This window comes from Sorex araneus, chromosome 1 (assembly GCF_027595985.1).
Source record: "Sorex araneus isolate mSorAra2 chromosome 1, mSorAra2.pri, whole genome shotgun sequence".
Taxonomy (NCBI): Eukaryota; Metazoa; Chordata; class Mammalia; order Eulipotyphla; family Soricidae; genus Sorex; species Sorex araneus.
The window spans coordinates 195720514-195735423 of NC_073302.1; the positions used below are offsets into that span (position 1 = coordinate 195720514).

Sequence of the window (14910 nt, forward strand, 5' to 3'; positions counted from 1 at the left end):
CCAAGCACGACCCTCAGCCAGAAGCAGCGTATGGAAGAAAAGGCAGACTGGCCAGTGTGAGAACACTCGGAATCGAGAGACGCGGGGACAGCAGGAGGCGGGCTGGGCGCAGGACGCTGGGGACAGAGGCCGGCAGCTCCCACCACTGCTCAGGACAGACGTGCCCGGCTCCCTCTTCCCGGCCAGGGCCGACGGCCACTGCCTCCTCCATGCCGCCGGGCTGTGGAGCAGGGCACAGCTGAGCAGCCCGCGGTGAGCCAGGACCCTCTCGGGTTGGCACCGCCTGCACCGGGGGTGCACCCACACCTGAAGGTGACGCTCAGAAGGCGACTTCGTGGCCAGTGGCAGGAGGAGGCAAATCTGGAAATCAACTCCCGTCAGGAAGAGACGGTGGCTCACTGGAAGCCACCAGGAGTTGCAAGAGTGCCAGGCACGTGCTGACGAATCACGGGTAGGACAGAAGGCAGGGTCACCCCCAAGCCACCTCCAGGATCGATAGGGCCCGCCCAAGCCCCAGTGAGGCTGTTCAGGGCCAATGCGGGATCCCAGGCGTCCTGTGAAGACACAGGGAGCCAACAGCCAGAGCACTCATTCCCGAGTCCCAGCAGGCTCGGACCGACACTGGCCTGTCGGCAGATTAATGGGGGTATGGACGGGCAGCGGGGGGCTCAAACGGGCACCAGAAATCAGCCGCCGTGCTCCCAGCCACTGCTCCACACGTGCTGAGCTGGGCTCTGGGCCATCGGGGGCCGGTGCCTGTCACCTGGGGCTCCTCGTGGCGACTCAGCTAGACCCCCGCAAGCATGGGCCGCCGGAGCAAGTCGTGCTGACCCTGCTCCCCGGAAAGCTCTAGAACAGTGTTTCCAGCCTCCTGGAGGGCAGAGGTGCTTCCCGCCGTTCCCCGAGCCCCGTGGGGCAGGCGCACATTCCGGAGAGTTCCCGCAGCCTGACGACTCCCAGGCAGGCCCGTGAGTCAGGCCCCGGCGGCAGAGAGTGGCTTTTGCACCACCCGGAGGGGTGCTGAGGCGGGACCCCAGGCCAGCCCCCAAGGGTGCGGCGGGGGTCTCCAGGGACAGGGCCGGGCGAGCCCCCTCAGAGCTGCAGCTGCCCCTGCTCCCCCCGGACAGAATCTACACAGTTCTAAAGGGGTCTCTGGTCAGTGCCCCGGGCCCTTGGACCCTGCACCAGGCCTGCCCGCTCCCCACTCCACAAAGGGCTGAGAAAAGGACAAGGGCACAGGGCCGCGGCGGGAGCTCTCGGTGCGAGGGGTTGCTCCGGGAGGTGCCTGTTGCTTCTGGAAGGCCTCTGTGTCCCCTGGGCACACTCGCGGTATCCTGGCACTCACTGGGCACGGCCTTCTCGTAGCAGACGCTTTTGTAGTAGCAGCAGCCAAGGTCCTTACAGCGATCCCGGGAGACATTGTAATCGCAAATGTCGTAGAGCGGGATGTCACACACTGCAAGCACACTGGGCGTCACCAGCACCGTCGGCGGCCGGCAGCCTTGTGCTGCCTTGCAAACGGCAGAAGTGCCCGCCCTCCCTCACAGCCCATTGGGAGCAAACTCACTTTCTGGTGAGATGCCTGGGATCAAGTCCTCTGATGGAGTCACAGTGGGTATGGGTTCTATGGGAGTAGTGGGTGTGGGATCCTGAGGGAACAGTGGGTGTGGGGGCCTGAGGGAACTGTGGGTGTGGGGGCCTGAGGGAAAACTGTGGGTGTGGGGTCCTGAGGAAACTGTGGGTGTGGGATCCTGAGGGAACTGTGGGTGTGGGGGCCTGAGGGAACTGTGGGTGTGGGGGCCTGAGGGAACTGTGGGTGTGGGGGCCTGAGGGAACTGTGGGTGTGGGGGCCTGAGGGAACTGTGGGTGTGGGGGGCTGAGGGAACTGTGGGTGTGGGGGCCTGAGGGAACTGTGGGTGTGGGGGCCTGAGGGAACTGTGGGTGTGGGGGCCTGAGGGAACTGTGGGTGTGGGGGCCTGAGGGAACTGTGGGTGTGGGGGCCTGAGGGAACTGTGGGTGTGGGGGCCTGAGGGAACTGTGGGTGTGGGGCGCTGAGGGAACTGTGGGTGTGGGGGCCTGAGGGAACTGTGGGTCTGGGGTGCTGAGGGAACTGTGGGTGTGGGGTCCTGAGGGAACTGTGTGGGTGTGGGGGCCTGAGGGAACTGTGGGTGTGGGGCGCTGAGGGAACTGTGGGTGTGGGGCACTGAGGGAACTGTGGGTGTGGGGTCCTGAGGGAACTGTGGGTCTGGGGCCCTGAGGGAACTGTGGGTGTGGGGCTCTGAGGGAACTGTGGGTCTGGGGCCCTGAGGGAACTGTGGGTCTGGAGCCCTGAGGGAACTGTGGGTGTGGGGGCCTGAGGGAACTGTGGGTGTGGGGGCCTGAGGGAACTGTGGGTGTGGGGTCCTGAGGGAACTGTGGGTGTGGGGTCCTGAGGGAACTGTGGGTGTGGGGGCCTTGTGGGTGTGGGGGCCTGAGGGAACTGTGGGTGTGGGTGCCTGAGGGGACAGTGGATGGGGGTTCCTCAGGGGACAGTGGTGTGGGGCTCTGAGGGAATCGTGGTTATGGGCGCCTGGGGGACAGTGGTGCTCTGGCTCTTTCTCCCACTTGCTCATCAGGGTCAGGGGGACCCTTCCACACATAGGAAAAGATGGGGTGGCTGGCCCAGCCCTGTGAGGGTCTCTCCTGGGGCTCAGTGAGGAGACTCCCACAGTGCTGGCTGCCCCCTACTGAAGAGGGCTTCTTAGTCCAAACATACCCACAGCCTCTCATACACGCACACACACACACACACTCACACACACACTCACAAGACACTCACATGTATGTACATCACACATGTGTGCACTCATGTCAAACATACATACACACCTACTCAATACTCATACACTTTCACACACACTAACACACCCCCACTAATATTCTCACACCCATCAACTCAGATACAACTACTCACAAATATTCCTAACTCATACACCACACACTCACACCTCCTCCCACTCATACTCACCCTCACCATGCACACAGCCACTCCAGTCACACATACCCTCACCACCGTCACACCCACATCATACTTTCACGCACCCACACACATCACTCTTAATACCCACACCACTCACACCCTCACCACACTCACACACCCACTCATACATCACTCACACACCCTCACCACTCACAGCTTACCGCACCCCATCACACACACCCTCACCACACTCACCACTCACACACCCACATCGCTCACTCTCACTACACCATACTCGTACCCACATCACTCACACCCTCATATCCACACCCACACCACTCACACACCCACAAACTCACACACCCACACACACACACACATCACTCACACCACTCACACCCACACACCCACACCACTCACACACCCACACACACCCACACACATCACTCACACCCTCATATCCACACCCACACCACTCACACACCCCCACACCCCCACACTCACACACCCACACACATCACTCACACCACTCACACCCACACCCACACACATCACTCACACCACTCACACACCCACTCACCCACACACTCACACCCACACTCACCCACACACATCACTAACACCACTCACACACCCACATCACTCACACCCCCACACACTCACACGCCCACACTCATACACATCACTCACACCACTCACACACCCACACATCCAGTCTCACAAACCCACACACACCCACACACTCACACCCCCACACCACACCCCCCACTACTTAGACACCCCCATCACACTCACACCCACTCACCCGCCACACTCACCCCCACAACACACCGCCACATCACTCCCTCTCACACCGAGCCCAGGCACTCACCGCCCCGCCGCACCCCAGGCTCCTCTGTCCCTACCCGCAAATTTCCTCAGGATCTGTGCGGGGGACTTCTTGAACTCCGGCTCGTACTTCATGCTGGGGCACATGCGGGACGGCAGAGGCTCGGTGAGGCCAGCGCGGAGGTCCCGGGGCCGGGTGGGGGGGCGAGACGGGCATTCCGACTCACCTGCCAGGCATGTGCCCGCTGAGCCCTCAGGCAGACAACCACAGGGTCCAGCAGACACGGGCACCTCAACCGCAGCTTGTGGCAGTGCGGGGTCGGGCCGGGCCGTGCCCCTGACCTTCTGTGAGGTCACACAGCAGCATGAGGTCACACAGGGGGGCCGGTCGCGTGCCAGGGGGCGGCCCCGAGGCCACTGGGCGGCGCGCCTGGGGCATGTGCAGGGTGGGTGGGTGTGCGGGGAGCAAGAGCAGGAGCAGAGAGGCGGGGTGCCCGAGGCCCAGGCGGGCACTGGGGTTCCCGGTGGAAGCGCGAGCAGGAAGGCTGGGAAGAGCCGCGGCAGCGACCCCAAACCTCAGGAGAGGGGGTGCCCAGTTTGGGGCTCACACGCTGCCCACCGTCGGTCACACCTTAGCACACCCCAGTGCCCTGGCCACTCCCTCGGGGGCATCACTCACTCCCTCGGGGGCATCACAGGGCTGGGCCCTCCGCCCAGGACAAGCCCAGCCCCCACAAGGGCACCCCAGGGAGGCCGCGGGGGGGGACCTCGCAGGCGGGCGGAGCTGGACGGCAGGGGTGACAGCTCTGGCCAACACCGCAGGGAGCCGGCATGCGGAGATGCGGGCAGCGTGGGGGGTGCCCAGAGCGGGTTCTGAGGGTCCCCAGGAGGCCCCCCCGGGCCCTGAGCCCCCGGGCGGAGCCGCAGGCGCCTCTACTCCCACCTGGTGGAAGCTGCCCCAGGCCTGCACTGCGAAGGCCGCCCTGACGCCAGGCCCGCTGCCCGCGGGGCACCCAGCTCTTCGGGGAGCCGGGGGGACCCAACACGCAGGCACGAGCCCTGGCAGGAGTCACCTTTGCTCCCCTCCCCAAGCCCGTCCTCTGGCCCAGACCCCACGCAGCGCCGACGGGGCCGGGTCCCCGCGAGCATGCACCAGGGGAGCAGCCAGGAAGGGGACGCCAAGGCCCGGCCTGGGCCTGCAGCGGGCAGTGTAGACGCCGGACCTGCCAGGCCACGTCTCAGAGCCCCGGGTGGGGGGGCCTGGCCAGGGAGAGACCAGGGGGCAGAAGAGACCCACTCACATCTCACACCCCCGGGCCCCGAAAAGCAAGTGGGTGGAGGAGGTGTCCCGGGGCCCGCCACGCTCACGGCCCGGAGAACAGCGGCGCGAGAGGCGCCAGGCTGGGCCTCCGCCCCCCCGGTGGGCTCCGGGTACCAGGCCTGAGGGGCCCATCCCGCCTCGCACACGGGGTCACGTGGGGCTCCCCCCGGGAGTGTGGCTCTCTCAGACGCTCAGCAGTGGCTGGCCTGGGAGGCTGAGCACTGCAGTGCGAGCGCAGGCCCCCGGCGTGGACAGGGACGGCCGCTGGCCGAGGCCTGCAGGGCCCCTTCTGCCAGCCTCTCCCTGGCCGTCAGCTCCGGTCACAGGCCGCAGGGGCTCCAGCCCACACGAGCACCCACTCCCGACACGGGCCTCACACACGCCAGGGTCATGCAGGCTGAAGCGCCTCTTCTCAGTGGGGCGAGGCCACAGCCGCACCCCAGGGGGAAACTGAGGCGGAGGCCGGATGCGCTTTCCTGAGGGACCCCAGGCATGTGCCATGCCGCAGGGCCTGGTCCTGTGGCCACCTGCGCGGGCCCGGCCGTGGTGAGCAGTCCCGGGCCCGGGCTGCGGGGCCGCAGGGTCAAGCAGGTCCGAGCAGGGACACACTCAGAAGCAGGTTAGCAGAAACACAATCCGTGATATTTATAAAGGTTCATAAAAGTGGGGAGCGGGGCTGGGCGGGATGAGGTATGTGGGCGCTGGTGCCGGCGGCTTGACCTCGGGACCGCGTGGCCGCGGGCGCTGCGGAGGGGCTCCTGCCGCGCGGCCCGGCCCTCAGAGGTTGGTCTCGTCCCACGCGGGGTCGCTCACGGTCTTCAGCACCTTCCGCACCAGCCTCTCCAGGTCCCTGCGGGCCCGCTGCTCCTCCTCCAGGCACTTCCTCATCTTCTTGTTGTCCTGAGGAGCGCGAGAGGTCGCCACGCCGGCCAGGACACACGCCTGAGCCGTCACGGGGCCATGGTCCCCCCAGGCCCCCCAGGGCCCCGCCTCAGATGGCCGGCCGGCCAGGGCACCCACCTGTCTCAGCTCCTGGACCTCGTCCTTCAGCGCGTACACTGTGTCCACCAGGCTCCTGGAACACACACGCGGCTCAGGCCGTGCCCACGCAGGGGAGCCGCCCCCGCCCGCGGCCACCCGGGGCCGCCCGCGCCTTACTTTTCCTCCATCACCGTCTGCCCGTTGCTCTTGATCTCTTCGATGATGATCTTCTCCTCCTCCGGGAGCAGGACCTGGGGCGCCGACTCCTTGCGCGAACCTGCCGTCACAAGACACAGCCCGGGGTGAGGGGCGGCGAGGCCGCGGAGACGCACGCCACAGCAGCCAGACCCGCCACGGCCCGGGCACACCGTGCCACCGCCTTCTGGCCCCGCGGCTCCAGAACGACGCCCCCCCATCCCGTCCCATCTCGGCACCCCCATCAGCCAGACGCTGGGCGCAGCTTCTCCAAGAACCCCGCCAGCTCGGCCCCCACACGCCCTCCGCGCTCCCCGCGGACGCCCCCGTCTTTACGGAGCAGCCGAGAGCCAAGGCTGGGCTCGCCGCGGCACGGGGGGGCGTGAGCTGGGCAAGGCGCGGCCTGCACTGCCCCCAGCCCCTCTGCAGCTCCCCGGGCGCTGCCCACCCCGGCGGGTTCTCAAGCCGAGGCGACCCTGTTTGTCAGCACAGCCCCCACGTTCCCCGCTCACTGCCCACCCCGGGGCTGGACACCAGCGGGCGTGGCCAGGCTGAGGGCGGCCCCTCGGGACACAGGGGCTCCCAGCCCCCCGACACGGGCACAGACACGGGCTCTGGCCGTGACCGTCCAGCGGGGCCTGGGGTCAGCAAAGGCCTTGCCCAGCGGCTGGGCAGGCGAGGGGCTGCCGCAGACTCACTGCCCACGCCCCCAGCCAGAGCCCGAGACTGCGGACCAGGAGTGCCAGGCACGGGCGGCCATTCTGACGCAGCCTGCGCCAGTGGGCAGAGGCCAGAGGTGCCGGGAGGGCAGCCACACCCTGCCGGGCTCTCAACAACAACCGGACCCATCCCGGTCTCCCGGCCGAGTGGCCGTGGGAGTGCGGGCCAGACCGGACTTCCCGGAGGACGCCCAGAGGGCCCAGGGCAGCTCTGGAAGCGCCTCGCCTGGCTCGAGCCGGCTAAGGGCGGGAGAAACCCCAGGGGGCACCCGCATCCATCTCCAGACTCGGTGCAGAGCACCCAGCAGCTGACCAGGGGTCAGTGCTCACTCGGGAGCTGAGTGGCAGGGACTGGGTCGGGCAGCCACAGCAGAACCCAGAGGGGTCTGGGCAGGCCCACAGAGCCGAGAGTCGGCCCTGCTCCCACGGGCTCGCCCGAGGCTCCGACAGAGGACACCGCGGTGCAGGGACAAAGGCCCCCCCCCCCCCCCCGCCAGCCCCGCCCGCACGCACCTTGCTCTGCCTGCTGCACCCTCAGGCTCTAAGGAGAAAACCAATGACCACCTAACAACACCAAGGTAGAGCTTTCCTCACGTATCCTCTCACGTGTGTGCGCACACACACGCACACACACACACACGCGCGCGCACGCACACACACACACAACTTTTCTTTCCAAAGAAAAATCTCCCAGAGATTGAACTTGTCTAAGGAACAAGAGGGACAAACCGTCCCCCTCACGGTCCCAGGTGTGCCTGGACCACCTCCAAGGAGCCGCCACGCCTCGAGGCCACAGCCAGCGCCAGGCCCCACCCCCGGGAACAAACAGGGAAAGCCACGGGCTAGCAAATGCAAAATTTATTTCAACTGTACAGAACAGATGTCGTTGGTATAAAACAGACACGTGGTCGCCCAGTCAGGCACGGAGAGTGGAATGTGCAGATACTGTACAATACGCTGGGGCACTCCGGCCCGGCCACGCCGGCCGCTTACGCACAACACACACGGGAGAGCCCAGCGCCTGCAGCCAGGGAGCCCCGGGGCGGGGTCCACCTACCTTCAGGCCAGTCTTCGTCCCTCAGACACTAACCGTGTCCCGTGGCCCTAACGCTGAGCCCAGGCCCGGGCAGACCCACAACAAGCCACATTCGTCTCTACGTCAGGCGCAGCCACAGACCCCGGGGACGCGGGGACGCGCCGTGGCAGGGTCGCCCTGGGACCGTCTCCTGCCGGGGATGGGCAGCGGGGCCTGCGCGAGCCCTGGAGCCCGGCTCGGGCCAGCGGGCCGGGGCCCCCTCGGCGCCCGCCACACACAGGCGCAGCCTGCGCCCGACCGGGAGTTCTCTATAGCACCTCTGGGCTCGCGCCGGGCCCAGCTCCCAGGAACAAAGGCGGAGGAAGCGCTGTGTCCGGGCACACCGGGCGGGGGCACGGAGGCCGCGGGAGGAGAGGCCCGCCCTGGGGAGAGAGACAAGGTTATTCCCAACCCGCCGGCTGCCCTGAGGGGCGGTCCTTCCGGGAGCAGTGGTGTCTGCGGGCGCCAGCGGGATCCCTCCGGCTCGGCCTGTGGCGGCCGGCGGCACAGACGCCTGAGCGACCCCACGCCCCGTGGGCCGGGCGGCCGTGGGGCGAGTCTCCGGCGGACTCGACTAGGCCATCAGGGCACACACGCAGGGCTGCTGCACACGGGTGGTCACTGCCGTGGCCGCCGGACACGGGCCGGCCAGGTGGGCCGGCCAGGCTGGGACGCGCCAAAGCAGCACCGCGGAAGACCCCGGCCCGCCGTGGGCAGCCGTGAAGGGGGCTCTGCCCTGGGCGGCGCTAAGGAGCTCCGACCACAAACACACGGCCGGCCACGGCCTCCCCTTCCCGGGGCCCACGGGCCAGTCTGCGTCTGCGTCCACACTCAGAGCGGCAGGGGGGCCTCCAGGGACAATGGGGACGACCGGACATGCTCTGCCCAGCGGTTAAAGGACGACATGAGAGAGACGAGAGAGCGAGAGACGCCTAGGAGAAGCGGGCCTGCGGCGAGGGGAGCAGCGTTAGTTCTGGTGAGAGATATAGGAGCAACAGCTCTTACGAGATGCAGAACCCATCCTGTAACTATGGGCTGTCCAAATACTGTCATAGTCAGAGTCTTCCGAGAGGTCTGAGGGCTCCAGGCGGGAAAGGCTACTGCGGCGCCCCGCCGAGTCTAGGCTGGGCTGCTCGTCGTCAGCCAAGACGTGGTTATGCATCAGGTCAGTGCCTTGCCATGCTAAGACGGGCGGGGACAGGCGGACAGGCAGAGGGGCAGAGGAGACGGACAGAAGAGCCACAACCAAAAACATGGAAACAAAAGCAAAAGGTGAGGGGAGAGAAGGAAGAGAGAAAATATGGTTAAAAACGGCAACAACGTCATTTCTGCTCATTTCCGGCTGGTTCCATCCTCGACCCCCTCAAGCTAAGGCCCTGGGCTGAGGTGTCCCGCCCCACAGCCCTGCACACACACACGTCAGAGGCTTGCGGCTCCGACCCCTCCTGCGGTCGTGTCTGCCCGAGCGGAAAACACTGCCCAGGGCACGGTGGTCTCGACTTACCTGGCACACACACACCCACTGTAACCGAGGGTCCGCCGGTGGCACTGCCCCCCGCCCCTGAGCGGAGGCCCCCGGGAGAGGTCAGGGGCCCCGCGACCTCTTCCCTGTACTGCTGTGGGCACCCCCCAGCCCAGACGGGGTGTGAGCACTGAAGGACAGGAAGGTGGGCACGAACCAGATGCACAGCAAAAAGGCATGAGCTGGCCGGGCACAGGGGCACATGCAGGCTGGCGCGAGCTGGGGCCAGCACCCACGGGGTGCACAGGCCCCGAGCCCGGACGTGCGTCTGCTGGCAGCGCCCCGGGCCATGCACAGCAGCACGGCCACGCACGGGAGCAGCGGCGGGCACCCTGCAGGCAGCAGCCAGAGCACAGCCCAGGAGGAAGGGCAGCGCACAGGACGTCGCACGCGCCCGACTCGCTGCACGGGGCTCGCTCTAAGGCTGGAAACCTCGAAGCCCCCGTGGGGGGCCACGCAGCACATCTGACTCTCAGAGCACGGTCTCCCCACTCGGGGCCCGGGACCTTCCTGTCGGGGTGCGCGGGGCCACGGCGGCCCCTCGCGGGCGGCTCCCTACACACGGGCCCGCACTCGGCAGGGGCGAGAGTCGGGGTCCGGGGGGCCCAGCTGAGCCCAGAGGGGGCTGGGCTGGCTGCAGGGCTGCTGTCAACTCAGACAAAAGCCAAAGCAAAAGCAGCTGAAAGTCCTCGTCGCACCTTTTTCCAGCACTGGCTCTCACAGGCCTGACACTGAAGCACTGTTCCACAGGAGCAGGGAAGGAAAGGAAGGCAAGGCGGCGCGGTCAGGGCGGGCAGGCGCCCCGCGCTCAGCCCCCCGCCCCGGGCCACGGGGCCCACGCCCGGACGCAGGGTCGGCCCGCGCCGGCCTTGCCTTCCAGACTTCTCGCCTCGGAAGCCGGCAAGTCCAGTGCAGACGCGGCCCGTGGCGGGATCCACACGCGATCTCGGAGGGCCGGGGAAGCCTCGCTCGGGGCCTGCCGCGGCAGCCCCTGGAAGCTGCACAAACACGGGTGTGTCCCGCCCTTCACCAGCCGGCCCAGAGCCTCTCTCGACCCTGCTCCACGCACAAGCAAGCTCCCCCCTCGGGCGACCCGCCGGGCCCGCGCCCAGGCCCGCCCCGCCCCCCAGCACCATGCAGGGCCGTGCCCGGCGCGGCCGCTCGCCCTGCGACACTCACTGGAGTTGAGCGTCTGGCGCGTCTTGGCGCTGGTGCAGTACGCCTCGATGACCTTCAGGATCTGCGCGTCCTCCTCCAGCGCGGCCGTGCCTGTGGACGGAGCGGCCCGGAGTCAGCACCCCGCGAGGGGTGTGCGGGAGAGCGCAGCCCCCCACGCCCCGACGCCCCCGCAAAGGGTCGAGACGCCCGGCCACACCCAAGGTGCGTCCCCAACCCGCCGCCCGCGCGGGGCTCAGAAGGGGGCGGCGGGCAGCCGAGGCAGAGCGTCAGCGAGGAAGGTCGCGGCGCCGTGGCGGGAGCGGCGTGTCCTCCGGAAGTTCGGACACGAGGCGTGGTCACTGCGCCCAGACAACACCCAAGTGCCCCTTCCCCGGGAAACCCCCCCAACCGGGGCAGGCCTCAGCGCCGCGGCCACTCAGGAGCCGCCAGAGGGAACCGCCCGCTCCCGCGACAGCTGTCGCCCCCGGCCAGAGAGAAGAGGCTGAGACCTGAGCCCACCCCCACTCACACGCCGCAAGCCCCACGCAGAGGGTCAGCCAGCCACACCCCACCCCTCCTCTTGGTCACACCTCAGCACATCCCAGTCGCATGCCCAGTCGCAAGCCCAGCTCAGCAGGGTCCTCATCCCCCCACTCCTCAGCATCGCCCAGCCACATCCCTCACCCCTCAGCCCTCAGCCCCGCCCTGCACACCCCTCACCCTCAGCCCCGCCCCCTCACACCCCTCACCCTCAGCCCCGCCCCACACACCCCTCACCCTCAGCCCCGCCCCCTCACACCCCTCACCCTCAGCCCCGCCCCGCACACCCCTCACCCTCAGCCCCGCCCCCTCACACCCCTCACCCTCAGCCCCGCCCAGCACAGCCCTCACCCTCAGCCCCGCCCTGCACACCCCTCACCCTCAGCCCCGCCCCCTCACACCCCTCACCCTCAGCCCCGCCCCGCACAGCCCTCACCCTCAGCCCCGCCCCCTCACACCCCTCACCCTCAGCCCCGCCCCGCACAGCCCTCACCCTCAGCCCCGCCCCCTCACACCCCTCACCAAGCCTCACCCCTCACCCTCAGCCCCGCCCCCACCCCTCACCCCGCCTCACCCCTCAGCACCGCCCCTCACAGCCCCACCCCCTCCGCCTCAGCAACACCCGCCACTGGCTGAGCCCTGCAGGTGCTCGGTGCTTGTGGCCCCCAGCTCCCGGGGTCTGACACTGCTGAGAGCAGCACCCATGGGGCCACCCCAGGGGCAGTGTCTGCACAGAGGGGCTCAGACACCCCAACTGCCACTGGCAGCCGCTGCCACACCCCCCGTGTCTAATGGACGGTGCAGAGAGCACACACCTGAGGGAGTGGCTGCCGTGGCCGGAGACTGGCACACCCGAGTCACCCCTGCTCTCCACACCGTGCCCAGACCAGGCGGCATCCCTCAGAGGCACCCCACACGCCCCCTCCCCCCCCCCCGCTTCTGGAAGCAGGACAGCACACACCCACAGCGCACAGTGCACACAGTGCACACAGCACACAGTACACACGGCACACACAGTACATACGGCACAGACAGCACATAGCACACTGTACATACAGCACCCATAGCACATGATACAGCATACACAGCACACAACACACAGCACACGCTATATATACAGTCCACAGAACACCACACAGAACACACAGCACACGCTATACATACAGTCCACAGAACACCGCACAGAACACACAGCACACACTATACATACAGTCCACGGAACACTGCACACACAACACAGCACACACTATATATACAGTCCACAGAACACCGCACAGAACACACAGCACACACTATACATACAGTCCACGGAACACCGCACAGAACACAGCACACACTATACAGTCCACAGAACACCGCACAGAACACAGCACACACTATACATACAGTCCACGCAACACTGCACAGAACACAGCACACACTATACAGTCCACAGAATACCGCACAGAACACAGCACACACTATATATATAGTCCACGCAACACTGCACACACAACACAGCACACACTATACAGTCCACGCAACACTGCACAGAACACACAGCACACACTATACAGTCCATGGAACACTGCACACAACGCACAGCACCCGACAGTACACACCAAAGCAGGCACACGGCATGCGGCACGGGAGGCGCCAGGCGGAGGCTGGCAGGCCCCGGGCCCAGAGCAGGGGTGAGGCCACGCTACTCACTCTTCCTCAGCGCGAACTCCTCGTCCGACGGCTTCCGCTCGGGCTTGCGTTTCGGCAGCAGCTTCTTCATGGTCTTGGGGCTCTTGCTAAGGTCCTGCGGAGGCGACACCCACGGGCTGCCAGGGGGCCGATGCTCTGCCCCCAGGCCCTGCCCCGGCCCGAGCTCTGCGACCCTCTGGCAACCCCGGGCTGTGCCCGCAAGTGCTCCCAGACACGCGCTCACGCGGGCTCACGCCATGTCCCCAGGAGGCCCGGGCCAGGCGGGCCCAGCGAGGCTGACGGCCTGGAACTGCCCGACGGCGAGCCCAAGCCCAGAGCACGGGCACGCTCCGCCAAGGAGCACTCCCGAGGAGTCTCCGCTCACACCCCCACAGGGCGCAGCTCAGGGCGACTCACAGCTGACACCACAGGTGGGACAGTGCCCACGCGGCCACGCAGACCAGCCTCAGGACACGCTGCTCCCGGCAGCTCTGCGGGCGACGGGCGCTTCCCCCATCGCGGCACCCGCGCCCAGGGAGTGTCGTGCGCATGACTGACTGTCACTGGCCCAGGGTCGGACACGAGTGTGCACGGGCACCTGGCCCTCTAAGTGTGAGGGGGCGTGTCTGTGCAGCCGTCAGTGTGGGTCTGACTCTGTGACTGTGAACGCCAGAGTGTGCATGTGTGGTTCGGTGGGTCTGTCAGTGTGTCCGTGTGTGTGTGTGTGTGTGACACGCGTGTCCCGCACCCGCTGCGCAGGGCCCCGAGCACGGCCTGCCCAGGGCTCTGGCCAACCCTCTCCTCTCCGACGGCACCCGAGACGCACCCCCGAGGCGTGCTGGGACCTGCGGCCCGCCGCGGCCACCGTGCGCCTGGACGCCCGGGCGCCGCCCGCAGCGGCTCACCTCCTTGTAGCAGAGCGCGGCCGAGGGCCGGAGGGGGGGCGCGGGCCGAAGGCAGCTCAGGCTCCATGGCTTGGGGGTTTTCGGCGGCTCCAGGGGCCCCCAGTTGATGGTGGTGTGGGGGGTGCCATGGTGCGAGGGGTGGGGCAGCGTGTGGTAGGCAGGCGCCAGCGGCACGGGCTTGCTGTCGGCGTGCTTGCTGGACGGGGTGACCGGGTGCGAGGGGAGCTGCCCGGAGAGAGCGGAGACGGCGCGGGTCAGGCCCTGCCAGAGTCGCCCACGCCGGACGGCCGGAGCGCGGTAACGTGACCCAGGACCGCTTCTCGGAGACGCCAAGGGGGTTGTTCCCGGGAACCCACGACCTCCCTGGCATCGACAGCGACGAGAAAATCCAGCACCTTGGCCCCGAGACGACACCGAGCCCCACAGGCCAGTCCCGGCTCTAGGGCAGACGCCGACCCGGCTGCCACAGGCAGGACAGACCCTCAGAGCACGGCACGAAGGGAGTGCGGGCCAAGGGGAGCACAGGGAGGGGAGGGAGGACAGGTGGGGGGGCAGGTTGGGGGGCAGGTAAGGGGGCAGGTGGGGGGCAGGTGGGGGGGCAGTGGGGGGCAGGTGAAGGGGGCAGGTGAGGGGGCAAGTGGGGGGCAGGTGAGGGGGCAGGTGGGGGGCAGGTGAGGGGGGCAGGTGAGGGGAAAGGTGGGGGGCAGGTGAGGGGGGCAGGTGGGGGGGCAGGTAAGGGGGCAGGTGAGGGGGCAGGTGGGGGGGCAGGTGAGGGGGCAGGTGGGGGGCAGGTGAGGGGGCAGGTGGGGGGGCAGTGGGGGGCAGGTGGGGGGAGTGAGAATGGGCGATGGCGATGGATTAGCCCCTCGTGTTTAGGCTTCCTCAGTGACTGCCCCTTTCCTCCTCCCAGAGCAGCTGGCCGTGCTTTTGCGACCAGCCCTCATCCAGCTCACATTTGTCTTTCGCCTTTCCTTTGAGCTTTGCCTCTCCCTGTCTCGGCTCCCCAAGTCAGTCTTGATTATTAGCAGTCAAAACT

The 14910-nt window shown here is 67.4% G+C and overlaps 1 protein-coding gene across 3 annotated transcripts in view; it reads right to left on the minus strand.

Moving 5' to 3' along the window:
- Positions 1-5728: 5728 nt before the first annotated feature.
- Positions 5729-14910, minus strand: part of ARHGEF7 (Rho guanine nucleotide exchange factor 7) — a 54206-nt gene continuing 45024 nt past the window's right edge. The window contains exons 16-22 of one of the 3 annotated variants that reach the window (XM_055124566.1): positions 13875-14099; positions 12991-13084; positions 10780-10869; positions 9084-9260; positions 6267-6366; positions 6129-6183; positions 5729-6008 (exon numbers count right to left, since the gene is read on the minus strand). In XM_055124566.1, the coding sequence (XP_054980541.1) occupies positions 5886-6008; positions 6129-6183; positions 6267-6366; positions 9084-9260; positions 10780-10869; positions 12991-13084; positions 13875-14099 (864 nt within the window). In that variant the 3' untranslated portion in view covers positions 5729-5885. Of the gene's footprint in view, positions 6009-6128; positions 6184-6266; positions 6367-9083; positions 9261-10298; positions 10340-10779; positions 10870-12990; positions 13085-13874; positions 14100-14910 lie in introns of those variants that run through there. The other 2 variants (XM_055124568.1, XM_055124573.1) reach the window with 2 other exon arrangements.